Source organism: Oncorhynchus clarkii, chromosome 12 (assembly GCF_045791955.1).
Source record: "Oncorhynchus clarkii lewisi isolate Uvic-CL-2024 chromosome 12, UVic_Ocla_1.0, whole genome shotgun sequence".
NCBI lineage: Eukaryota > Metazoa > Chordata > Actinopteri > Salmoniformes > Salmonidae > Oncorhynchus > Oncorhynchus clarkii.
Genome location: NC_092158.1, coordinates 84,870,248 through 84,898,198, shown reverse-complemented (window position 1 = coordinate 84,898,198; position 27,951 = coordinate 84,870,248). Strand labels below are relative to the sequence as shown.

Below are 27,951 nucleotides of genomic sequence, written 5' to 3'. Positions count from 1 at the left end.
CATCGCCGATGTCACGAGATACGTAACGGATACGGGGATTAATATTACAGGCACCGAGAGTTTACACCGCGCCCGGTGTACTGACATTCTCCGCAACGACTCGGTATATGAAACCGGTGCCTCGGTAACGAGACCGAGGGAGAACATCAGTTATTTCAGTAAGACTGTCGTGCCATTTCGATATACCATGGTTCCGGGATTTGAATAGGTAGGTTATCGTAACGAAACCCACTGGGAGTCATTAGAACAAAAAGCGCTCCTTTCATTTTCTACGCCTGCTTCGCGGCAGCAGGTTGGGGTAATAGCCACCACCACCAGGATTGCACAAGTCTCCAATTCACATGGGCGAAGGCAGGGCTCGGTTCTGCTTTGGTTGGACCCGGGCTCGCTGTCAAGAACAAGACAAAGGTGTGTCGGACCCTGGGAGGGAACCGGAAACGCGAGAGAGATGGGCCGAACTGTTCGACCAACTGGACCTCAATAAAGACGGTAAAGTCGACATCAACGAGCTGAGGATAGGACTCGCTGCACGCGGTTTACTTCGCAGTGACGCGGAGGAGGTGAGAGGAATAGTGATTTTGGGGGTATTCCAATAGACATGTGTATCCCTTGAATTTATAGCCTGCATGGCACATTAATTGTGTGTGTGTGTGTGTTTGTTCTTGGCTGAGTAAGGAGTAAGACGATTATGTCCTGTCAAAGAACACAAACTGATCATACAGTTTGTATGACATAGGCCAGGGGTTCCTAAACTCTTTTTTCTGATAGCAAATTCATCAGGGACCCCCTCAAAATCAGAACACAACTCAGACTTTAGAGTGAGGTAAAAAAATAACATACAAGAAGTTTCATGACTGCTGCAGTTCCATGCATGGCCAGACTAACCAATACTTCAGTCATGGAAAGTAAAATGTAAACAACAATTGGATGGAATACAATAAGTTTTAGTTGAAAACTGGATAATTGATGGAGTACTGTGGATCCCCGTGAGCCTCCCAGGCCCTGTTGTGCGTCTAAGGGTATACTGTAGATTAATAATATTGTATTGTGAAACAGTATACGTTTAAGCCCATACCCGGGCGCGAACCAGGGACCCTCTGCACACATCAACAACAGTCACCCTCGAAGCATCGTTACCCATCGCTCCACAAAAGCCGCGGCCCTTGCAGAGCAAGGGGAACAACTACTTCAAGGTCTCAGAGTAAGTGACGTTACTGATTGAAACGCTATTTAGCGCCCACGCTAACTAAGCTAGCCGTTTCACATCCGTTACAATTGCACCAACTTCTTCCACAGACCCCTTGGCCAGATTTGTGTAAATTTGTGTAATCTGTTGTTGTGACATCTGCTCTACATTTCTTAACGTTTAAACAACACATATAAAAAAAATAGTTTTTCTGTTAAAGGTCCGAACAGTGAACATCATGTGTTTCATAACATTTGAGGATATTTGGATGAAACCAGTGAAAAAATGACTGTACATTAACTAAGTTGATCATGAAGTTACTGGTCCCCTCCCTCATGTCAAACACTTGAATTCAGGGATTACTTCTGTCTTTATTTAACTAGGTAGGTCAGTTTAGAACATATTCTAATTTACAATGACAGCCTACCGGGGAACAGGGGCTTGTTCAAGAACAGAACGACCTTGTCAGCTCGGGGATTCAATCCTTCAACCTTTCGGTTACGGGCCAACGCTTTAACCACTAGGCTACCTGCTGCCCCTATGCAATGCTAAGTAGGGCTGTACATGTTATACAGTAGCGTCTTGTAATCTTAACTAATTTAATTTAAATAGCTCAAGTAGAACGTGGCAGAACGATACTGGTAACTCAACTTTTCATCTGTGTTGTAACTTATAGCTAGCAAGCTACTTACCATCATGTCAGAAAAAACACACTGTGTTGTGACTGGATGCCGTAGTGATAATTTAACATTACACTATTTCCTGAAGAATGATGACATCCGTAAGCAGTGGCTGCTTTTCATTTCGGGTGGAGAGAATTATAACACCCGTGTGCAGTGCACATTTAGAGCGAAGTTGCTTTATGAATTGGGGAGAACATTTGATGTGTCTTGCCAGGAAGCTAATCATGAAGATGGATGCTGAACCATCATTGACAGTGGATCAGTTTATCTTGCAAGCACTGACCATAATGTAAGTATGAGTCTGACACGGTGGCTGTAACTGTGGCTACTTCAACGGTATATTTTCTGCAACACAGCTGATTGTCACTATATGGTTTTTGTTCTTCCATCCCTAAGCCCCCTACATTGAGTCTGAGAACTGACAACAAACAGCTGATATGAAGGAATGTTGTCCACAAAAGGAGTTCTGGTGTGTATAGTATTTGTAATTTACCCCTGAAAATTATATTCTGCCATTCAATTATGTGGATTGTTGTCTTATATTTGCTGTAGCTTGTGTCATTGGGGCTCTAATAATCTACATTTTAGAAAATTCAACATCTACTCGGTTTGCACATCTTTCCAGACATCCACCGCAGCAGGAATGCCATGATACAAAATCAGATTTCCCAAGGCAAGGGGGGATATGCTGTAAAGCCTGTGAATACAGACCAAATAAGGGGGGATATGCTGTAAAGCCTGTGATTACAGACCAAATAAGGGGGGATATGCTGTAAAGACAGACCAAATAAGGGGGGATATGCTGTAAAGCATGTGAAGACAGACCAAATAAGGGGGGATATGCTGTAAAGCCTGTAAAGACAGACCAAATAAGGGGGGGATATGCTGTAAAGCCTGTAAAGACAGACCAAATAAGGGGGGATATGCTGTAAAGCCTGTAAAGACAGACCAAATAAGGGGGGATATGCTGTAAAGCCTGTAAAGACAGACCAAATAAGGGGGGATATGCTGTAAAGCCTGTAAAGACAGACCAAATAAGGGGGGATATGCTGTAAAGCCTGTAAAGACAGACCAAATAAGGGGGGATATGCTGTAAAGCCTGTAAAGATAGACCAAATAAGGGGGATATGCTGTAAAGCCTGTAAAGACAGACCAAATAAAGGGGGATATGCTGTAAAGCTTGTAAAGACAGACCAAATAAGGGGGGATATGCTGTAAAGCCTGTAAAGACAGCCCAAATAAGGGGGGATATGCTGTAAAGCCTGTAAAGATAGACCAAATAAGGGGGGATATGCTGTAAAGCCTGTAAAGACAGACCAAATAAGGGGGGGTATGCTGTAAAGCCTGTAAAGACAGACCAAATAAGGGGGGATATGCTGTAAAGCCTGTAAAGACAGACCAAATAAGGGGGGATATGCTGTAAAGCCTGTAAAGACTGACCAAATAAGGGGGGATATTCTGTGAAGCCTGTGAAGACAGAAAAAAGAAGGGGGATATGCTGTAAAACCTGTGAAGACAGATCAAGTGAAGACAAACCAAAGAAGGGGGGATATGCTGTAAAGCCTGTGAAGACAGACCCAACAATACTGTAAGTCATAATTATTCAATTCAGTTCAATTGAGCATTTCAGGCACACACAAATTCCAAATACAAACATTGAAAAGTTCACTAAATATTGCATATTTCAAAATTAGTACTTCAAAAACACCAGCAAACACATTGTAGAATGAGTAGATCACGACATCAACAAAATGATAACGTCATAACTCAGAACAGTGAATAAAATTTAACAAACATTTCCCTTTTCAAAACCCTTACATGCTACATAGACAGGCTCCTGGATCTCCTCTTCAACAAGGTCACCCTTGATCCAGTGCCGTATGTGGGGAAGATGCGCAAGCTGTCCATCCCAGAACCCGTCTGCCCAGTGTGAGAGGCCTGACAAGGAGGAGGCCATACCTGGATTTGTCTCCAGCTTCAATCTTCGGGTGACTGAAGACAAGTGGGTGACTGAAGTCTGCTTGATTGAAGACATGGGTCCCCCTCCTCTCCCGATCCCGTCCCATCAATCTCTGTAGTTGGTTGCATTTCCCAAAGTCTAAGTAATTTATATGATATCACATTTTCACATTTGGACGGGAGATGAGAGTTACAAATTGTAAGAATCAATGGGGTCCTCCTGTACACTGTAGGGCAGCGGGTTGCCTATATTGCGGCTTATGGCTCTATTTAATTTTTTTTATGTCAAATGATGTCTCACCATTATTTCTCATGAATGTCCATGTTGATCAATATTTCAGATATGCTTGCCTAATGTAAATGAACAAATAAATGTTTGATCAATACATACAATTCTGAACATATTGTCATTTATAATGCTAATTCAGAGGCACCAATCAATTGTCCAGTTCACTTATTGTATGCTGTTTTCATGTACATTCCCTTATGTCTACGCTTCGGGGACTCAGACTTGACTAATTCTGCTGAAGAAGTGTATCAGTGAACAGTGATTAGTTACAAAACAATATAAATGCAATTGTGCATTGCTGCTGTTTGACTGATATCTAACAGTCCATTATCAGCTCTGTTGAGAACATTTTGCAGAGAAAATGGGTTGAGGAATACTATTTAGGGTCAGAATGACATGTGGCCCATTGTTTACCTGGTCATCATTGACATGTGGCCCATTGTTTACCTTGTTACCTGGAAACGACCACAAGGGTGTTTCAAAGAGCTGTCATTCAAGGCGAGCACATGATATAAGCTCCCCGCCCACTCAGCCTGTTCTGTCGGGCTTCCTGATAGTTAGAGATGGGAGAAAGGGTACAATTTCTTTAATTCTGAGCATTTGAATAGTGTAAAAATGTTATGGGTGATGTTTCGGTCATTCAAAGGCATTTTCAATGACGTACAGAGCACTTTATTATTATACATGTTTTATTTGAACCTTTATCTAACTAGGCAAGTCAGTTAAGAACAAATTCTTATTTACAATGACGGCCTACCCCGGCCAAACCCGGACAATGCTGGGCCAATTGTGCGCCGCCCTATGGGACATCCAATCACGGCCGGAAGTGATACAGCCTGGATTCGAAACAGGGACTGTAGTAGCGCCTCTTGTACTGAGATGCAGTGCCTTAGACCACTTTGCCACTCCGTGGCAAATCATTTGAAAGATGTATATCTCTTACTAACATTACAGAATTGTTGCGTTAGGTACAGTATTTGAACAAAATGTTTTTTTCCCTTTATGATGATGATCGGGACCTGTTAGTGGTAGTTTTGTAATAACAGCACTGTGGAAAAATATATATATAAAATACATTGTTTTTCAGTTAGGGATTTAAAAATATATATTTATTAAAAAATGATGTAAAATAAATGGTTGATCTTGTCGTGGACCCCTTCAGTACCTAGTGGACTCCAGTTTGAGAAGCACTGACATAGGCAACTGTGTAGTTCCTGTGTTTACTATAAACAAGTATATTTGTTTGTAGCCTACTAGTACAATGAACAGGAACTATAACCTGCTTCACTTATTCCGAGTGTATAGGCCTCTCATATCAAGTCTTCAACTGCCTGAGCTATGGTCCAGTCTAGACAGTGTCTCAGTGCTCTATTTTGACCCTGTGATGTCACAGGAGAAGCAGGCAGAGTGTTCTACAGGCAGTGAGAGGCATTTTACTACAGATATTAAAAGAGTTCCTTGGAAGAGAGTGCTCATTCAAATGTATTTATAAAGCCCTTTTTAACATCAGCAGTTGTCACAAAGTGCTTATACAGAAACCCATAGATGACCAGCAGGGTCAAATAATAATCACAGTGGTTATAGAAGGTGCAGCAGGTCAGCACCTCAGGCATAAATGTCAGTTGGCTTTTCATAGCAGAGCATTTAGAGGTTGAGGGGGGCGGGGGAGGGAGACGAATCAGCAGGTCCGTGACAAGGTAGCACGTCCAGTGAATAGGTCAGGATTTCATAGCCACAGGCGGAACAGCAGAGATTGGATCAGCAGCACTGGATCAGTGCTCCATTACCCAGACATTTGGGACCTATTTCAAAACTCCATTGCTCTCACTAACTCAAAACAACACAACATTAACCAGTGCTGCCTGTCACTAGTGCTATCTGAAAACTCTGTTGCTTCAACACAATACTGATGCATGCTTTTCTGATCTGCTTGTCCCAGTACATGACAGGAAAGCAACACTTTCCTGAATGAATATTTTAAAGGTATGACTGTAACACAAACCTGGTGCTGCCCTGACCCCGCCCGACCTTAATATCAGTGTCTGGCGTACACACACACACACACACACACACACACACACACACACACACACACACACACACACACACACACACACACACACACACACACACCACACACATCTTACCCTCAGTCTTCAAATCAAATTTTATTTGTAAAATGCTTTGTAAACAACAGGTGTAGACTAACTGTGAAATGCTTAGTTACAGGTCCTTTTCCAACAATGCAGAGAGAAAGAAAAAGTAGTAATAAATACACAATGAGTAAGGATAACTTGGCTATGTACACGGGGTACCAGTACAGAGTGGATGTGCAGGGGTACGAGGTCATTGAGGTAGATGTGTACATCTACTGTAACTAGGAATAAAGTGACAGATAGTAAACAGTAGCAGCAACGTATGTGATGTGTCAAAACAGTTAGTGCAAAAAGGGTCAATGCAGATAGTTAAATAGTTAATCAAATACTAACTATTTAACTAACTATTTATGGCTTGTGGGTAGAAGCTGTTCAGGGTCCTGTTGGTTCCAGACTTGGTGCATCAGTACCACTTTCCATGCGGTAGCAGAGAGAACAGTCTATGACGGTTGGCTGGAGTCCTTCTTTTACAGCCTTCCTCTGACACCGCCTGGTATAGAGGTCCTGGATGGCAGGGAGCTCGGCCCCAGTGATGTACTGGGTCGTTCGCACTACCTTCTTTAGCGCCTTGTGGTCAGTTGCTGAGCAGTTGCCATACCATGCGGTGGTACAGCCAGTCAAGATGCTCTAAATGGTGCAGCTGTAGAACCTTTAGAGGATCTGACTGCCCATGCCAAATCTTTTCAGCCTCCTGAGGGGGAAGAAGCGTAGTCGTGCCCTCTTCACAACTGTTTTGGTGTGTGTGGACCATGATCCTTAGTGATGTGGACACAGAGGAACTTGCAGCTTTCGACTCGCTCCCCTACAGCCCTGTCGATGTGAACGGGGCGTGCTCGGCCCTCCGTTTCCATAAGCCCACTATCAGCTCCTTTGTCTTGCTGACATTGAGGGAGAGGTTGTTGTCCTGGCGCCACACTCCCAGGTCTCTGACCTCCTCCCTATAGGCAGTCTCATCATCATTGGTGATCAGTCCATCATTGGGGATCAGGCATTGGGGATCACCGTCATTTCATCGGCAAACTTAATGACGGTGTGGGAGTCGTGAGTGGACATGCAGTCGTGGGTGAACAGGGAGTGGCGAATGTGTTGTTGCCTACCCTCACCACCTGGGGGCGGCCCTTCAGGAAGTCCAGGATCCAGTTGCAGAGACAGGTGTTCAGTCCCAGTGTCCTTAGCTTAGTGATGAGCTTGGAGTGCACTATGGTGTTGAAGGCTGAGCAGGAGTCAATTTATAGCATTCTCACATAGGTGTTCTTCTTGTCCAGGTGGGAAAGGGCAGTGTGGAGTGCAATAGAGACTGCCTGAGCTGTGGATCTGTTGGGACGGTATACGGATTGGAGGGGGTCCAAGGTGTCTGGGATGATGGTGCTGATGTGAGACATGACCAGCCTTTCAAAGCATTTTATGGCTACAGATGTGAGTGTTACGGAGCGATAGTAATTTAGACAGGTTACAATGGCGTTCCTGGGCACAGGGGCTATGGGGGTCCACTTGAAACATGGATGTATTACAGACTGGCTCAGGGAGAGGTTGAAAATGTCAGTGAAGACACTTGCCAGCTGGTCATCCCATGCTCTGAGTACGTGTCCTGGTAATCCGTCTGGCCCTGCGGCCTTGTGAATGTTAATCTGTTTAAAGGTCTTACATCGGCTACAGAGAGTGTGATCACACAGTCGTCCAGAACAGCTGGTACACTCATGCATAGTTTAGTGTTGCTTGCCTCAAAGCGAGCATAGTTAGCTAGTCTGGTAGGCTTGGGTCACTGGGTTTTGTACTAGGATTCAAACTTATCCTGACCCGAAGCCATGGATTACAGTCAACATCTGCACTGAGCTAAAGGCTAGAGCTGCCGCTTTCAAGGAGCGGGACACTAATCATGACGCTTATAAGAAATCCTGCTACGCCCTCCAATGAACCATCAAACAGGCAAGGCGTTAAAACAGGACTATGCACTTGCGGTCAAGTGGGGAAAATGTTGTCGATGCACTCATTAATGAAGCCGGAGACTGATGTGGTAAACTCCTCAATGCCATCAAATGAATCTCGGGACATAATACAGTCGTGTAGCTTAAACTGTCATCACCAGGGATTTGGGATACTACTGTGTTACTGCGCATCTGCACAATGTCATGAGTTCAACTCAGCCTGGCTGGCTGGATTTATGACTACTGAAGTCATCCCTTTTGCAGGACATTTTCCATTCAGTCCAGATAATATGGTTATGATAGTAGTTGACAATTGGGGATTTCTCTTCACATAAAATTCTATACACCTTGTATCTGTGGTGTGCATAAACCGATTAGAAAACTCCCCACAGAGCCCAGTAGAGCCACAGAGCCCAGTAGAGCCACAGAGCCCAGTAGAGTCACAGAGCCCAGTAGAGTCACAGAGCCCAGTAGAGCCACAGAGCCCAGTAGCGCCACAGAGCCTAGTAGAGCCAGAGAGCCAAGTAGAGCCACAGAGCCCAGTAGAGCCACAGCCTAGTAGAGCCACAGAGCCCAATAGAGCCACAGAGCCCAATAGAGCCACATAGCCCAGTAGAGCCAGAGAGCCCAGTAGAGCCACATAGCCTAGTAGAGCCAGAGAGCCCAGTAGCGCCACAGAGCCACAGAGCCTAGTAGAGCCAGAGAGCCACAGAGCCACAGAGCCCAATAGAGCCACAGAGCCCAGTAGAGCCACATAGCCCAGTAGAGCCACAGAGCCCAATAGAGCCACAGAGCCCAATAGAGCCACAGAGCCCAATAGAGCCACATAGCCTAGTAGAGCCAGAGAGCTTCGCCAGATTCAATGGGTGTTTCTCAAAATGTGTACTACCGTGCACTGAGCGCATAAATTGGAGCACGGCATGGTCGGAGTATGAGTCCAAATCAAAGTATGCGAAACGAAGCACAGAGGTCACTTCTCGAATACGTACTCTGTTTGTACATCATTTGAAGTATGCATTGATGCAAGCTTCATTGCAATGTACGCACAGAAATATGATGCAACCACATTAAAAATGATGCAACATTTCTTGAAATCAATGGCGTCCATTATTTGAGCTAAAGTGAGAGAAAATAAACGTGAACATTTTGTAATTATGTCATGGTGTAATTATGGCCCAAATATATTTTGGCTGGTAAAAACATTTGAGCGGCTGGTAGATTTTTCCATCTACGCCTGACCCTTTCCTACCACACCGACTGGACTTTCATGGCCGACAGTGGCACATATAGTGCCTTCAGAAAGTATTCACAATCCTTGACTTTTTCCATGTTTTGTTTTGTTACAGCCTGAATTTAAAATGGATGAAATTGAGATTTTGTGTCACTGACCTACACACAATACCCATAATGTCAAAGTGGAATCATGTTCTTTGAAATTTTTAAAATGAAAAGCTGAAATGTCTTGAGTCAATAAGTATTCAACTCCTTTGTTATGGCAAGCCTAAATAAGTTCAGGAGTAAAACTGTGCCTAACAAGTCACATAATAAGTTGCATGGACTTACTATGTATGCAAAAATAGTGTTTAACGTGATTTTTGAATGATTACCTCATCTCTATACCCCACACACACAATTATCTCTAAGGTCCCTCAGTCGAGCAGTGAATTTCAAACATTGATTCAACCACAAGACCAGGGAGGTTTTCCAATGCCTCGCAAAGAAGGTCACCTATTGGTAGATGGGTAAAACAAAGCAGACATTGAATAACACTTTGAGCATGGTGAAGTTATTTATTACACTTTGGATGGTGTATCAATACACACAGTCACTACAAAGATACAGGCGTCTTTCCTAACCTAGTTGCTGAGAGGAATGAAACCACTCAGGGATTTCACCATGAGAAAAGTGGTGATTTAAAAAAAGTGACAGAGTTTAATGGCTGTGACAGGTGTAAACTGAGGATGGATCAACAACATTGTAGTTATTCTACAATACTAACCTAAATGACAGAGTGAAAAGAAGGAAGCCTGTACAGAATAAAAATATAACAAAAAATGCATCCTTTTTTAAATAAGGCACTAAAGTAAAACTGCAAAAACATTGGCAAAGAAATCAACGTTATGCCCATTAATTTTTAAAATACATTTTAGACATTTTGATGAGCAAGCAAGTAAATCTGATTCCCGATGTTGACACTGCCTGGAACAATTTTTCTATGAAATTTGTGTAGATTTGTGATAAGCATGCCCTTGTGAAGAAGTTTGAATCAGTGGAAGGGACAATCCCTGGTTTTCAGATAACTTGGCAGAATTAATTAGAAAGAGAAATATCTCTTGGGCTCAAGCTAAGAAACAAATGCACAGGATTGATCAGGAAGTCCATATCAGATTACTATTTAAATTCAGTCACAGAGAACCTAAACAACCCTACCTAGTTCTGGAAACGAATCAAATCAGTGTCAGGTTCTAATGTATCCTCTGGCCTTCCTGACCATTTAATGATGGATTCTAATGAAGTGAAGGATAAAGCCCATATTGTAGGGTTTTTTAACAAGCACTTCATATCTGCTGGTTCAGTTAAGTTAATGATGGGGCCCAGGCCTCTAATGTCAGCTCTGTTACTGTCAACTATGATATGGGCCCTCATGTCAACCATTTGAACTTTGAGCCTGTTTCTTATACTGAGGTCTATAAGGCAATAGACACTAAAACGTCTGCCGGTCCAGACAACCTGGACCCCTACCTCTTAAAGATAGAAGCTGGTATTATTACTGAACCTGTGGCTCACAATTTCAACTTGAGTCTCTTGTCTCTTGACCAATTCCATACCCAGCATTTGGAAATCATCTTATGTCCTCTCACTGTTAAAGGGTGGAGATCCCTCAGATGCTATCGTCCTATCTCTAAACTCCCTATCCTGGCCAAAGTCTATGAATCCCTAGTGAACTCACAGTTAAAAAACTTCTTCATTGAAAAGAACATACTGAGCAGGGTTCAGTCTGGCTTTAGATCAGGGCAGAGCACCACAACTGCAGCTATGGCAGTGGCAAACGACATCATTAATGGACTTGATGAAAAGCAACATTGTGCTGCTCTGTTTGTGGATTTATTAAAGGCCTTTGATTCAGTTGACCATTAATTGTTGCTAGCTAGACTCAGAAACATTGGTCTCAGTGAATGGCTAGTAAATTGGTTTAGGAACTATCTTTCTGACAGAACACAATGTGTATATACTGAATCACAAGTCTAGCTTTCTTGAGATTAATAGAGGTGTGCCTCAGGGTTCCATTTTAGCTCCTGTGTTCTCAATTTGTATTAATGATTTGGGAAATGGGATGCAACCAGCAAAGTTACATCTATATGCAGATGATAGTCATATATTCATGTGCTCCTTCTCTGGTTCAGGCTGTTGAAGAGCTCCAGACTGCTTTTCAGTCACTGCAGGCCTCCCTTTATGGTCTCAAACTGGTCTTGGATATACAAAAAAAACGAAATTCATGACCTTTACCAGAGCTAGAATTCTGCCAGAGAACATTAGCATTGTCACATCTGGTGGCTTATCCATTGAATTAGTGTCATCCTACAAATACCTAGGTATTTGGTTGGATGACAAGTTGTCCTTTAAAGTTCATGTGGACAATCTTGTGACAAAGCTTAAATGTAAATTGTGTTTTTATTTTCGTAATAAGGCTTGCTTCCCTCTTATGACTAGAAAGATGCTTGTTCACGCCACTTTTCTCTCTGTAATTGATTATGGTGTATATGCATTACAGAGACTGGACTCTGTTTATCATGCATCCTTGCGCTTTATTACAAATGCCAAGTCACTCATCCACCATTGCACATTGTACCAAATGGTAGGTTGGACCTCATTTTATATGTGCAGAAAGATACATTCGTATGTATTCATCTACAAAGCCCTTTTGGGTAAACTCCCTCTTTACCTCTGTAGTCTGGTCTCCTTCACCACCAGCAGTTACCATACCCGGTCTGCTAGGTGGTTGCTCCTTAAAGTCCCCAGGACATTCACAGTATTAGACAAGACTGCCTTCTCTCTTGTGCACCAGACGCATAGAATAACCTACAATCCATGCTTCATCTAGATATGTTAGTGCCACTGAATTCATTTAAAATATTGATGGGAGACTGTTACAGAGGAGTGTAAATGCTTTTATTAGGCTGGATCATGTTGTTGTATGTTTTAATTCTGTAATGTATTGATTGTTGCTGCCTTCTTGGCCAAGTCTCCATTGAAAAAGAGACTCTAGGTCTCAATGGGCTTTTCCTGGTTAAATAAAATGTTTTTTTTTTTAAAGAGCTAAGCACAGGCAGAATCCTAAAGGAAAACCTGGTTCAGTCTACTTTACAACAGACACTGGGAGGTAAATTCACCTTTCAGCTGGACAATAACCTAAAACACAAAGCCAAATATACACTGGAGTTGCTTATTAAGACAACATTGAATGTTTGTGAGTGGCATAGTTACAGTTTTGACTTAAATCGGCTTGAAAATCTATAGCAAATACTGTACAATCCAGGGTGCAAAGCTCTTAGAGACTTACCCAGAAAGACTCATAGCTGTAATCCCTGCCAAAGGTGATTCTAACATGCATTGATTCAGGGGTGTGTTTTTACTTTGTCATTATGGGGTATTGTATGTAGATATGTGAGAGAAAACAATCAATTGAATCCATTTTGAATTCAGGCTGTAACACAACAAAATAAGTCAAGGGGTATGAATACTTTCTGAGGGCACTGTAGGTGATAGTGCACTTGCTTTAAGTAACACTCACACAGAAGCACACAGATAGCACTCCTCAGGTTACATCTAATCAGTCATTTAGGTTAGCATAAAGGAAATTAGCTTAGGAGATCACTCCACCACACTCAGTAGTTTAGTTTAGCATCGCTCCTTTCACATAGCATCATCCCTCCCCAGCCATGCAGCAGATTAGTTTAGCATTATCTCCACACTCAAATAGTAGGCTAGTTTAGCTAAGCATCATCACCCACAGCTGTGCTTGTCCTTCAAATCTCCTCTGGGAGTTTTCAGACACCACAGGCAATATCCCTCTAGACCAGGATGTATTTGTCTGGGAATGCTTAAATAGACTTTGCTCTGATTATATTTGTGTCGTGGAGGAGCGGGGCAATTCAAAGGCATACTTAAAGTTATGCTTGTCATGTGTTATACAGACAGCTTCCATCAGCTACACTTAGAGTTGCAATTCAAGCATTTATACCTAACAGAAAGTTGAAATGGTGAGGATAAGTGGCAGGATAAGTAGGATAGTCTCATTTGAATTTCATGAGAATATGCAAATCCTCCCCGCTATCTCATTAACAATGTCAAGGATTATGTGGATTCTTGAACTGCTTATTCATCGTGGATGTATTCATTAAAAATACAAGACAGACACACTCAGAAAGAACCCCTTGATAGGCTCAGACAAGATTCTGAAAACGTTGCTGCCAAGATTGAGCAAATCTCTCCTTTCCGTGTGTGTGTGTGTGTGTGTGTGTGTGTGTGTGTGTGTGTGTGTATTGGTCAAGTGCATTGGTTCAGGTCCGATTCCAGTAGCATGTGATTGTTACTGAAGATTAACTGGACACTGGGCACAGGAGTGAAGCGGATTATGACGAGGTCAAAGTAGGGGTTCTCTCACTCTCGCTCTCTCTCTATACTATTCTCTCGCTCTTTCTTTCTCACTCTTGTTCTCACTCTCTCTCTTTCTTCCTTTCTTCCTCTCCTTGTTTGAGGAAGCACTAGAGAGGATGAATATAGAACAGTTCTGCTGATTGTTTTGTGTTTGCAGGTTATGATAAGCTTTGTTGTCATTTCTCACGCACTCCTTCCTGCTTCTTCCCTTCACTCCATCCATTTACCTCTCACCCCCTCAAACTATCACCTTACCCTAAATCTCACCCCTGGCCCCAACCCACCCCACACTTTTTCACTTGGTCACATTTCCCTCAACCTCTCTCTCACCCCCTGTCCCCTGCACTGTTTGACCCTTCACCCCCTCCCTATCTGCTATTTTTACCCCTCCTCTCACCCCAATCCTACTCCTGCAGATAGTGCGTGAGAGTGACACCAACCATGATGGCTTGCTGGACTTTGAGGAGTTCTCTCAGTACCTGTGGGCCCACGAGAAGGAACTGCGGCTCATGTTCCACACACTGGACCGCAACCATGACGGTCGGCATGGCCACCTCACTCACACACGCACATGCATACACATTTACATTTGACATTTTAGTCATTTAGCAGACATTCTTATCCAGAGCGACTTACTTAATGCATTCACACACACACAGAAAATAAGTATTTAAATAACATTATAAACTGGGTGGTTTGAGGCCTGAATGCTGATTGGTATGACAAAACATATATTTTTACTGTTCTAATTAAGTTGGTAACCAGTTTAAAATAGTAGTAAGGCATCTCGGGGGTTTGTGGTATATGGCCAATATACCACGGCTAAGGGTTGTATCCAGGCACTCCGCATTGTGTCGTGCTAAGAACAGCCCTTAGCCGTGGTATGTTGGCCATATACCACACCCCCTCGGGCCTTATTGCTTAGATAATCATGTATTTGAACCCAAGTCTGATCTAAACACACATAAGTAGACACATGTAGGAGGGCCATTTGGATACAATGTCCTTTCACTCGCAAAACACTGTTTAAATTGTTCATACATGCACAGAGCATTCTATGTCACATTGCACTGGTATGGTAATTTATCTGAATGTGTGGTATGACTGCATGAATGGTATTTAGTATCATACCACATTAATGCATGCAGTTCACAAAGTACTGTACTGTGTGCCTGTAGGTACATATTACATGTTGTGGGCACTGATGGGATTCACTGTTTATGCAGGGTGCATTGATGTCGGGGAGATTCAACAATCGCTGCACAACCTGGGACTGGAGGTGTCCACAGAACACGCCATCAAAATACTACAGAGGTGTGTGTTTGTAAGCATGTGTGTGTGTGTGTGTGTGTGTGTGTGTGTGTGTGTGTGTGTGTGTGTGTTTATGTTGTGCGTGTGTGCGTGCGTGCATGTGTTGACACTGCTCTGTGTGTTCTCTCAGTATGGACAGGGACGGCACCATGACTATCAACTGGAATGAGTGGCGAGATCACTTCCTGTTTAACCCTCTTCACAACATGGAGGGCATCGCCCACTACTGGAAACATTCTCTGGTCAGTCAGTACTGCCTATATATGACTTCTATCTCTACACTTGACGGTTTAGATCTTTGCTTGACAAGAAGTAGCACAGATATCATTACATGGAATTTTCAATTATTACAGATTAGCTATAGAAACTAATAATTTAGCCAGTGTCCTTTCATTACAACTGTGACCGTTTTCTCGATCTATGTTATATAGTTTACATTGTTTCTGATGCTTTATCCAGGAATTTTAGTTTGGAAACCTTAGAGAAGGGATCATGTAATATACATTTGTTGAATACAGATAGTTCTGGATGTCAATCAAGTTTATTTCACTGACCAGTGTTTCTCTGTGATTTCTCAGATGTTTGACATCGGAGAGCACATGACAGTGCCGCCAGAGTTTTCCCAACAAGAGCGCCAGTCGGGGGTAGTGTGGAGGCAGCTGGTTGCCGGGGCGATGGCAGGGGCGGTTTCACGTACAGGAACCGCCCCCCTCGACCGTCTCAAGGTCTTCCTACAGGTGAAGGGTTACTGTTGTGTTTACTACAGACTCAGAGGTTAGAGGTCAGTGCAGTGCTGATTAGTGGAATTAGGTGTGCTAGAGCAGGGCTGGAACAAAAGCCTGCACATCCAGTAGCTCTCCAGGAGGAGGGTTAGCCACCCCTGATGTACTGAATGTTATTAGAGTTACCGACCCTGCTGTCTCTCTAGGTACATGGCTCCAGCTCTAGGGGGATCAACCTGTGGACGGGGCTGAGGGGGATGGTCCAGGAGGGGGGTGTACGAGCCCTCTGGAGGGGCAACGGCATCAACGTCCTCAAAATAGCCCCAGAGTCTGCCATCAAGTTCATGGCCTATGAACAGGTGGGTGTAAGAGGCCCCAGAGGTTGATTTGGATTTATTATGGACCAATGTAAGGAGAACACTGATCCACACATCTGTAAACAAGTTCTGGTGTATGGGGTAGTCATTAGTGAAGCATAGGAATGAAGGAGTCACACACCCACACTGAGGTGTGAAATGTTGCTCACACACACACACTCTGTTTCTCACCCTGTCAGACACACCCTGTGTCTCGTGTTGTGTCTCTGGCTCTCCTCCTCCACCCCAGTGTGACTCACATATTCCCCCCTCACCCCCAATCTACACCTCCCCCTCACTTTGTATCCCTGCCTCTCCCACCTCCCACAATCTATCCCCCTCACCCCTTAATCCCTGTATATCCCTGCCTCTCTTCCACCTGCCTGTCTCTCCTCTCCCCCTGTCTCCCCTGACTCCATCTTAGATCAAGTGGTTGATCCGGGGCAGAAATGAAGCGGGTACTCTGCGGGTGCAGGAGAGGTTCATTGCTGGCTCTCTGGCTGGAGCCACTGCACAGACAATCATCTACCCTATGGAGGTGAGCGAGAGGAGACAGACCGACAGAAAGATAGACAGACTTTTAGTTGAATATTGAAACATAGGACTTTACCCTTATTTGCCTTCTCTTCCTTGTACACCCACTCTATTTCCCCTTTCTCTTCCCTCTCTCGCTTCCCAGGTGCTGAAGACTCGTCTGACCCTGAGGAAGACTGGCCAGTACTCTGGCATTGTAGACTGTGCCCGTCAGATCCTGAGGAAGGAGGGGGTGCGAGCCTTCTACAGGGGCTACGTGCCCAACACACTTGGCATCATACCGTATGCTGGCATAGACCTGGCCGTCTACGAGGTTTGTGTGAGAAAGTGTGTGTGTGTGTGTGTGTGTGTGTGTGTGTGTGTGTGAGAGAGTAGGGCTGTCCCTGAAAAAAAAAAAAAATCTTACTTGACCGTCATCAAAATTTGTAAATGTATATTTCCATATATAGACACACCTTTATATGTTTTAATAAAATCAACTACAGTGCCTTGCGAAAGTATTCGGCCCCCTTGAACTTTGCGACCTTTTGCCACATTTCAGGCTTCAAACATAAAGATATAAAACTGTATTTTTTTGTGAAGAATCAACAACAAGTGGGACACAATCATGAAGTGGAACGACATTTATTGGATATTTCAAACTTTTTTAACAAATCAAAAACTGAAAAATTGGGCGTGCAAAATTATTCAGCCCCCTTAAGTTAATACTTTGTAGCGCCACCTTTTGCTACGATTACAGCTGTAAGTCGTTTGGGGTATGTCTCTATCAGTTTTGCACATCGAGAGACTGACATTTTTTCCCATTCCTCCTTGCAAAACAGCTCGAGCTCAGTGAGGTTGGATGGAGAACATTTGTGAACAGCAGTTTTCAGTTCTTTCCACAGATTCTCGATTGGATTCAGGTCTGGACTTTGACTTGGCCATTCTAACACCTGGATATGTTTATTTTTGAACCATTCCATTGTAGATTTTGCTTTATGTTTTTGGTCATTGTCTTGTTGGAAGACAAATCTCCGTCCCAGTCTCAGGTCTTTTGCAGACTCCATCAGGTTTTCTTCCAGAATGGTCCTGTATTTGGCTCCATCCATCTTCCCATCAATTTTAACCATCTTCCCTGTCCCTGCTGAAGAAAAGCAGGCCCAAACCAGGATGCTGCCACCACCATGTTTGACAGTGGGGATGGTGTGTTCAGCTGTGTTGCTTTTACGCCAAACATAACGTTTTGCATTGTTGCCAAAAAGTTCAATTTTGGTTTCATCTGACCAGAGCACCTTTTTCCACATGTTTGGTGTGTCTCCCAGGTGGCTTGTGGCAAACTTTAAACTACACTTTTTATGGATATCTTTAAGAAATGGCTTTCTTCTTGCCACTTCCATAAAGGCCAGATTTGTGCAATATACGACTGATTGTTGTCCTATGGACAGAGTCTCCCACCTCAGCTGTAGATCTCTGCAGTTCATCCAGAGTGATCATGGGCCTCTTGGCTGCATTTCTGATCAGTCTTCTCCTTGTATGAGCTGAAAGTTTAGAGGGACGGCCAGGTCTTGGTAGATTTGCAGTGGTCTGATACTCCTTCCATTTCAATATTATCGCTTGCACAGTGCTCCTTGGGATGTTTAAAGCTTGGGAAATCTTTTTGTATCCAAATCCGGCTTTAAACATCTTCACAACAGTATCTCGGACCTGCCTGGTGTGTTCCTTGTTCTTCATGATGCTCTCTGCGCTTTTAACGGACCTCTGAGACTATCACAGTGCAGGTGCATTTATACGGAGACTTGATTACACACAGGTGGATTGTATTTATCATCGTTAGTCATTTAGGTCAACATTGGATCATTCAGAGATCCTCACTGAACTTCTGGAGAGAGTTTGCTGCACTGAAAGTAAAGGGGCTGAATAATTTTGCACTCCCAATTTTTCAGTTTTTGATTTGATAAAAAAAATTGAAATATCCAATAAATGTCGTTCCACTTCATGATTGTGTCCCACTTGTTGTTGATTCTTCACAAAAAAATACAGTTTTATGTCTTTATGTTTGAAGCCTGAAATGTGGCAAAAGGTCGCAAAGTTCAAGGGGGCCAAATACTTTCGCAAGGCACTGTATATGCACTGAGCTTGTCTGATGCTTTAAGCACACTGCTTAATGAAATAATTAAGACACACAAATTACTCAAGAGGGGACCAGAGATCAAGATAACCAGAATAAAAAAATTATGTTCTCGACCCTCCTCCCGCTGCTGCTAGCCTTCGTAGATTCTGCCGGTACACTCCTGAAATTGCCAGTAATAGGATAGAGTGATGGACTGTGCCATCCCCATGGCCTCCGCAATGTTTTAGTCCACTGAGACAGGCACGAGTCAGTCAAGTGTCTCGTCTGCCATAAAAAAAATACATGTCGACCAACAGCCTATCGACCAAGCAATCGACCAGTCAACTAAATGGGATCAGCCCTATGTGTGTGTGTGTGTGTGCGTGTGTGCCTGCCAGCTGTGTTTGATGTTTTCTGTGAAAGCTAAACCTCATCACTGGCCCTGTCCCTTGTAGTCAGGGGAATGCCAGTCAGTATGTATGCTGCTGTTACTGTTGCCCAGCTCTCTCGTAAAAATGACTTTTATGTGTTTAAGTGAACTTTGAGTTTTACTTTTACTAGCAGTCAATGAGCCGTGGTTCTCTATTACGTCCTCATTTTTTAATGCAATAAAATATCTGTCAAATTAATAATGTGGCCTATCTATCCCTTCCCGTAGTCCTCTCTCGTTTCCACTCTCACCCCTCTACACCTCTTCTTTCTCCTATCTGTTTATTTTTTCCTTGTCTCTTTTCTTTCCCCTCTTCTCTCTCGTCCCCTCCCCCTTTCCATCTCAGACTCTGAAGAATTCCTGGCTCCAGCGGTACAGTAAGGGCTCTGCTGACCCGGGGGTGTTGGTACTGCTGGGCTGTGGTACTGTGTCTAGTACCTGTGGACAACTGGCCTCCTACCCCCTGGCTCTCATTAGAACACGTATGCAGGCCCAGGGTGAGACTGGTGTACAATTGAACTGCAATTATACCTTCTACCTTACTACATAACATAGATGATATTACATAGATAATATAGATTCTATTACATTCTATAACATAATCTATAACAAATGAATTACTACCTACTATGTCAACCTATTACCCATATTTACAGTGCCTCCGGAAAGTATTCAGACCCCTTGACTTTATCCACAGTTTGTTACATTACAGCCTTCTAAAATGGATTTAATAAAAAATCATCTTCAGCAATCTACACACAGTACCCCATAATGACAAAGCAAAAACAGGTTGTTAGACATTTTAGCACATGTATTAAAAATAAAAACAGAAATACCTTATTTACATAAGTATACAGAGACTATGAGACTCGATGTTGAGCTCAGGGGCCTCATGTTTCCATTGATCATCCTTGAGATGTTTCTACAACTTGATTGGTCCACCTGTGGCAAATTCAATTGATTGGACATGATTTGGAAAGGAACACACCTGTCTATATAAGATCCCACAGTTGACAGTGCATTTCTGTGGGAGGTGAGTTCCTCTGTGGCGATGGGAGATCCTTCCAGAAGGACAACCATCTCTACAGCACTCCACCAATCAGGCCTTTATGGTAGACTGGCCAGATGGAAGCCACTCCTCAGTAAAAGGCACATGACAGCCCGCTTGGAGTTTGCCAAAAGGCACCTAAAGACTCTCAGACCATGAGAAACAAGATTCTCTTGTCTGATGAAACCAAGATTGAACTCTTTGGCCTGAATGCCAAGCGTCATGTCTGGAGGAAACCTGACACCATCCCTATGGTGAAGCATGGTGGTGGCAGCATCATGCTGTGGGGATGTTTTTCAGCTGCAGGGACTGGGAGACTAATCAGGATCCAGGCAAAGATTAACAGAGTACCTTGACCATGTACCTGGATGAGATCCTTGATGAAAACCTGTTTCAGAACGCTCAGGACCTCAGACTGGGGCGAAGGTTTACTTTCTAACAGGACAACGACCCTAAGCACACAGCCAAGACAACGCAGGAGTGGCTTCGGGACAAGTCTCTGAATGGCCTTGAGTGGCCCAGTCAGAGCCCGGATTTGAACCCGATATAACATCTCTGGAGATACCTGAAAATAGCTGTTTAGCAAAGCTCCCCATCCAACCTAACAGAGCTTGAGAGCATCTGCAGAGAAGAATGGGAGAAACTCCCCAAATACAGGTGTGCCAAGCTTGTAGCATCATACCCAAGAAGATACAATACTGTAATCGCTGCCAAAGTTGTTTCAACAAAGTCCTGAGTAAAGGGTCTGAATACTAATGTAAATGTGATATTTTTGTTTTTTATTTGTATAAATTAGCAACAATTTCTAAAAACCTGTTTTTGCTTTGTCATTCTGGGGTATTGTGTGTAGTTTGATGAGGGAAAAATACAATTGAATCAATTTGAGAATAAGGCTGTAACGTAACAAAATGTGGAAAAAATACTTTCCTAAGGCACTGTATTACTGTTCGGGCTATCCAAACAGAGTTGAATGCATTCAGTTGTACAACTGACTAGGTATCCCCTTTCCCCTATCTATTAATAGCTATCTAACGGATATAACTGAACTGAACAACAGACGTTTTCGCCCACTTTCCCTCTTTCCACCAGCCTCCACGGAGGGCGGGCCCAAGCTGTCCATGGTCGGTCAGTTCAAGCACATCATATCACATGACGGGGTACCTGGGCTCTACCGCGGCATCGCCCCCAACTTCCTGAAGGTCATTCCTGCTGTCAGCATCTCGTACGTGGTATACGAACACATGAAGAAGGCTCTGGGTGTGAAATCGTAGAGAGAGGAAGTGAGAGGCAGAAGAAAGAGAGGGATATAGAGTGCAGCTCTTGGATTTCAAGATGGAGAGGAAGACAGCAGACGATTGAGGGATAGAAGACAGATAGTCCACCCTTTTCATACACATTCAGGAAGCTTCCCGTTTACACCTAGCTAGACAGATATACTCACTGTTTGAATCTCTCAGCCCCTCTGACGCTGTACCGTCATTAAGAAAGAGGGAAGAGTCTGCTATCAGGCTGAGCTGAAGTCTGTAAGAAACGGCTGTGTCCGAGACAGATTAGAAGGAGGAGGTGTGAGGGGAAGGAAGAAGAGCAAGAGAGAGAGAGGGTGGAAGAGAGAGAGAGAGAGAGAGAGAGGGTGGAAGAGAGAGAGAGAGAGTGAGTGTGTGAGTGTGTCTTGGCAGAATCTGGGCCATTCTTCCTCTTTGTTTATGAGCTGTAACCCCCATTATAGTCACATCTCCACAATAAGTCTGTGTGTTGCCCTCCAACCAAACACAGTGAAGCACACAGTACAGTTTGTATACCTATATGTAGGCACTTATCTAAGGTCAGTTTCATGTTTTGTGAATATAAAGTGATCTTCCTCCAATGACCTTGACATGTACTGTATATTCGCTCTTTACTACACAGCAGAATATGTGGGTTTGTTCCAGTGTGCTGTTGCTAAAACACTACCAATCCAAAGTACTAACCCCACTCTTTATTTCAATATCTCAAAAGAGATTAGAATTGGATTACATGCACTGTTTGTCTTCAGTTGCTATTCTCAAAAACGTACATTCTAATGGGGGAGTTTCTAAAGTTCTTAAACGAGGAAACTTTGTTGACGTTTACATGATGTACTGTATATTGATACAGTATGTATTTTGTAAGGGAAAGATTCTGAACACATTTGTAAGAGATACTTATACAGGGTCTTAAACAGAGCTGTTCCTCCAACCTAGTCCATGAATGGCTTTGCACTTTTTAGAAAGGGAATGTTTCTCCCCTATTTCAAGTGGCTCTCAGTCAGGTCCAAAATTATTGGCACCCTTGATAAAGATGAGCAAAACATACTAAATAATGCACATTTTGACCTATATTGTCTGCTCCAAAAAAATGTGAACATTATATAATTTTATACTAAGACAATTACTCAGAGAAAGAGATTTTGTCTAAAGCTAGAATCCTTAAATAACAAAGCGGTCAACCAAACACTTTTTTGGTAAAAATCTGGGGGAAGGGCCTGGAGAAATGCAACCACTCTCAAATTCATAGACAGAGCTACGGATGTCAGGACTGACCCTCCATGAGATGAAAGTGATAGTTTTAACCATGTTGAGGCTCTACATTTACATTGTTTACAAACATTGGAGTAAAACAAGCTTCTATTTTGGGTTCTGATGGGGTATGACAGTTGAACTAAGCTCATGAGGCATTTATAAGTTATATTCTTCAATAATCAATGGGTATATATATCATTAATTTTGTAAGTCCAAAAAATGGATGTAGCAACTAAGGATTCTTGCTTTAACAAGTAAAAAAAAACATTTAAAAAAAGGGGTCACATTTACTGCCACCCCTGTTTTCATTACCTTTCAGGCACTGAGCCTTTTTCTCAAATGTTTTATGAGATTGGAGAACACATTGGGAGGGATCTTAGACCATTCCTCCATACCACTGGTTTTCAATGGGGTTCATGTCTGGAGACTGAGATGGTCATTGCAAAATGTTGATTTTGTGGTCAATTAACCATTTATTTGTGGCTTTTGATGTGTGCTTGGGGTTATTGTCTTGCTGGAAGATCCACTTGCAGCTAGGTTTCAGCCTCCTGGCAGAGGCAACCACGTTTTTGGCTAAAATGTCCTGGTACTGAATATAATTCATGATGTCGTTGACCTTAACAAGGGCCACAGGACCATTGGTAGCAACATTGCCCCATAACATGAAATATCCACCACCATATTTTACAGTAGGTATATGGTTATTTTCTGCATATGCATTCTTTCTTTCCACGCAAAATCCAGCACTGGTGTGCATGGATAAAGAGTTATATTTTCATGTCGTCCAACAAATGCAAACGCCTGTGTCACATTCGCCATAACGAGGAGACCAAGGCGCAGCGTGATAAGAATACGTTCTTCTTTAATAAACGAAGAACACTAAACAAACTAACAAACCGATCAAGACAATAACCCACAAAACCAAAAATGGAAAATGGCAACCTAAATAGGATCCCCAATCAGAGACAACAATAAACAGCTGCCTCTGATTGGGAACCAATTCAGGCCACCATAGACCTACATTTACCTAGACAAACCAAAACCCTATAGATATACAAAAAACCCTAGACAAGACAAAAACACACATACCACCCTCGTCACACCCTGACCTAACCAAAATAATAAAGAAAACAAAGATAACTACGGTCAGGGCGAGATAGCCTGGAGTTTGTTAAATGGCATTGGCACTTGGATTTGAAACCAGTGCTATGGTCAGATGACTTGAAAATAGAGATCTTTGGCCACGCACACCAGTGGTGGGTTTTGCATTGAAAGAAATATGCATATACAGAAAATAACCCCATACCTACTTTAAAATGTGGTAGTGGGTCTTTCATTTTATGGGGCTATTTTGCTTCTGCTGGTCCTGGGGGATTCACACTCCCTGGCCTCAAAATCAGGATTATTGCCAGTTGTCTTGTCCTGGTAGTTAATAGATCAATAGCTCACCCACCTGGTTTCCTAAGTCTGAATCAGTCCCTGATTAGCAGTGGTGGAAAAAGTACCCAATTTAAATACTTGAGTAAAAGTATAGTGAAAATCACCCAGTAAAATACTACTTGAGTAAAAGTCCAAAAGTATTTGGTTTGAAATATACTTAAGTATCAAAAGTAAATTTAATTGCTAAAATATACTTAAGTATCAAATTTAAAGTATAAATCATTTAAATTCCTTATATAAAGCAAATCAGACGGCGTCATTTTCCTTCTTTTTTTATGGATAGCCAGGGGCATGCTCCAACACTCAGACATAATTTCTGAACAAAGCATGTGTTTAGTGAGTCCACCAGATCAGAGGCAGTAGGGATATTCTCTTGATAAGTGTGTGAATTAGACAATTTTCCTGTCCTGCTTTTGTGTGTTAGGGAAAATGTATGGAGTAAAAAGTACATCATTTTCTTTAGGAATGTAGTGAAGTAAAAGTAAAAGTTGTAAAAAATATAAATAGTAAAGTTAAAATACCCCAAAATACTTCTTAAGTAGTACTTTAAAGTATTTTTACTTAATTACTTTACACCACTACTGATTAAAAGGAAAGTTACCCATCTATGATGGGTTCCCGTGTGGCGCAGTGGTCTAAGGCACTGCATCTCAGTGCTAGAGGTGTTACTACAGACCCTGGTTGGATTCCAGGCTGTATCACAGCCGGCTGTGATTGGGCGGTGCACAATTGGCCCAGTGTCATCCGGGTTTGGCCGGGGTAGGCCGTCATTGTAAATAAGAATTTGTTCTTAACTGTCTTGCCTAGTTAAAAATTCTTAGGGCTACAATCCCATTAACGGGATGATATGACAACAGCCAGTGAAACTGCAGGGTGCCAAATTCAAAACAACAGAAATCTCATAATTAAAATTCCTCAAACATACATGCATTTGATACCGTTTTAAAGGTAATCTTGTTGTTAATCCCACCACAGTGTCCGATTTCAAATAGGCTTTACAGCGAAAGCACCACAAACGATTGTTAGGTCACCACCAAGCCACAGAAAAACACAGCCATTTTTCTAGCCAAAGAGAGGAGTCACAAAAAGTACAAATAGAGATAAAAATGTATCACTAACCTTTGATGATCTTCATCAGATGACACTCATAGGACTTCATGTTACATGTATTGTGTATGTTTTGTTTGATAAAGTTCATATTTATATAAAAAAATCTGAGTTTACATTGGCGCGTTACGTTCACTAGTTCCAAAAACATCCCGTGCTTTTGCATAGCCACATCGATTCAACAGAAATAGATATACCTCTCCTTAATGCAACCGCTGTGTCAGATTTCAGAAAAACTTTACGGAAAAAGCAAACCATGCAATAATCTGAGACGGCGCTCAGAAAAATAATCAAATTAGCCGCCATGTTGGAGTCAACAGAAACCAGAAATCACATTATAAATATTCCCTTACCTTTGATGAATGCTTGATTTGCTCGATAATGTCCGTTATTTATGTCCAAGTAGCTACTTTTGTTAGGTATACAAATCCAAACGCTCGTGCAGGTCGAGCATTATTCGGATAAAAACTTCAAAAAGTTATATTACAGGTCGAAGAAACATTTCAAACTAAGTATAGAATCAATCATTAGGATGCTTTTTATCATAAATCTTCAATAAAGTTCCAACCGGAGAATTCCTTTGTGTCTAGAGGGGTCGATATCATGTGGAATGCTCGTGACCAGGAAATGACTCCCTGCCAGTAACCTGACTCATTCAGCTTTTATTCAGTCCCACAACACAGTAGAAGCCTCATTCAAGTTTCTAAAGACGGTTGACGGCAACTTCATTCATATCCCACTGTGAATTCAATAGGGCCTGGGTTGAAAATCGACCAACCTCAGATTTCTCACTTCCTGTTTGGATTTCTTCTCAGGTTTTTGCCTGCCATATGAGTTCTGTTATACTCACAGACATCATTCAAACAGTTTTAGAAACTTCAGAGTGTTTTCTATCCAATACTAATAATAATATGCATATATTAGCAACTGAGAAGCAGGCCGTTTACTCTGGGCACCTTTGGGCACCTTTCATCCAAGCTACTCAATACTGCCCCTGCAGCCGTAAGAAGTTAAATAAATACATTTGTGTCATAATCAGGAATTCCATGCTCTTGGTGGAAGTGAATGTGCTGTAGGTTATCTCCCAGTCTGGAGTGCATGCTTAGTCCATGTTCTGTGTAGAATGGCTTCTGCATCATGTGTGGTAGTTAGATAAAGATCAGACCTGAAAGAATGGGCTCAGTTTGAGGCTTGGCCAACCCATTTTGTTGTGGATATTAAGAAAGTATGTTTGTCCTCCATGACACCATTGTGTTGTGTATTTATTTAGTAGGTTTTGCACTACAGTTGTTTGTTTCCTAACTAACTAACTCCTCACTAGTGTGGACCTCATAATAGCGTATACTGAAAGCAGTAGGATGAATCGAGGTATCTGACAGTGCCGCAAACCTTTCCATGACACCCTAATGCAAACATCTACATGTAATTCTATGAAATGCACATCATCATCATTATAATTTAATAGTCCAGGCACAATTAACTTTTGCTGTAGTTTAATATAGGTTTAGAATGAGAAAGTAGTTACCTTTAATTCTATGTTAAGTTATGTGATTAATATAATTGTTCTACCCATACTCTGCCCTCGTTGTATTGGGATACAGTAATGATGGATGTCAATAGGTTTAAATTAGAGCAGTAAATTGAATAAGCTGCTTAAGTGTTGTTACATACTGATGAGCAAAGACCATTACATAGATTCTATCAAACATTGCTGCTGACATAGATTCATATTGATTCATATGTCACACGTGTTATTTGTCATTTGGAAACCAATGACTTGCTTTCCCTGATGAGATTTCCACCATCATGTCCATCATGACTATTGAAAGCCATCTATTTGCCTAACTAACTGGTGATTCAATTTTAAATATCTTGTCTAAGCCTTTATATCCTTGCTGGCTCTTTGGCCAGACTTTTATCACTTTTTAACAGGATGGAAAATATGTGAAAGGGAGGAGATTTAGATAGTAGTTCCTTGAAATGAAATAGAAAGGGGAAAAGGGAATGAAAACGGTAGATGAGAGAAGTTATTAAGAGATGACAGATGAGTGATGCATTTACTTGAAAAATACTGAAAGAAACTCCTGTATTTTAGATAAGAAATGAATTGAGCGTAACCTCCATAGTAAACAAATGTAATATTGTAAAAAAAAAAAAAGATATATTATTAACATTGCAAGCTATGGTTGTGAATGTTTGCTTCATGGAGTGTTTTAAGATCATATTTTCTTTCAAAATACTTTGAATTCTTGCTTGAATGCTTCTTAGTGTTGGGATGCCTTGAATTTGCAGAATGTCATCGTAGAGCATGATTAGTGCATGCTAGTATATTTAAAAAAACATTAGACTCAAACTGTATTTTATGTCTTTAGACTGCTCTTTAGACTGCTCTTTCATAATAATTATACAGTGCCTTGCGAAAGTATTCGGCCCCCTTGAACCTTGCGACCTTTTGCCACATTTCAGGTTTCAAACATAAAGATATAAAACTGTATTTTTTTGTGAAGAATCAACAACAAGT

At 42.2% G+C, this 27,951-nt stretch overlaps 1 protein-coding gene across 1 annotated transcript; it reads left to right on the top strand.

The window, feature by feature from the left end:
• Nucleotides 1–27,830, top strand: LOC139421547 (mitochondrial adenyl nucleotide antiporter SLC25A23-like). Its single transcript, XM_071172562.1, has 10 exons — nt 1–560; nt 14,273–14,396; nt 15,083–15,170; nt 15,298–15,409; nt 15,746–15,904; nt 16,096–16,248; nt 16,670–16,783; nt 16,925–17,092; nt 19,645–19,795; nt 21,436–27,830. Exons 1-10 carry the CDS (start codon nt 342–344, stop codon nt 21,615–21,617), a joined length of 1,470 nt encoding a protein of 489 aa, XP_071028663.1. The 5' UTR covers nt 1–341; the 3' UTR covers nt 21,618–27,830.
• Nucleotides 27,831–27,951: the final 121 nt, after the last annotated feature.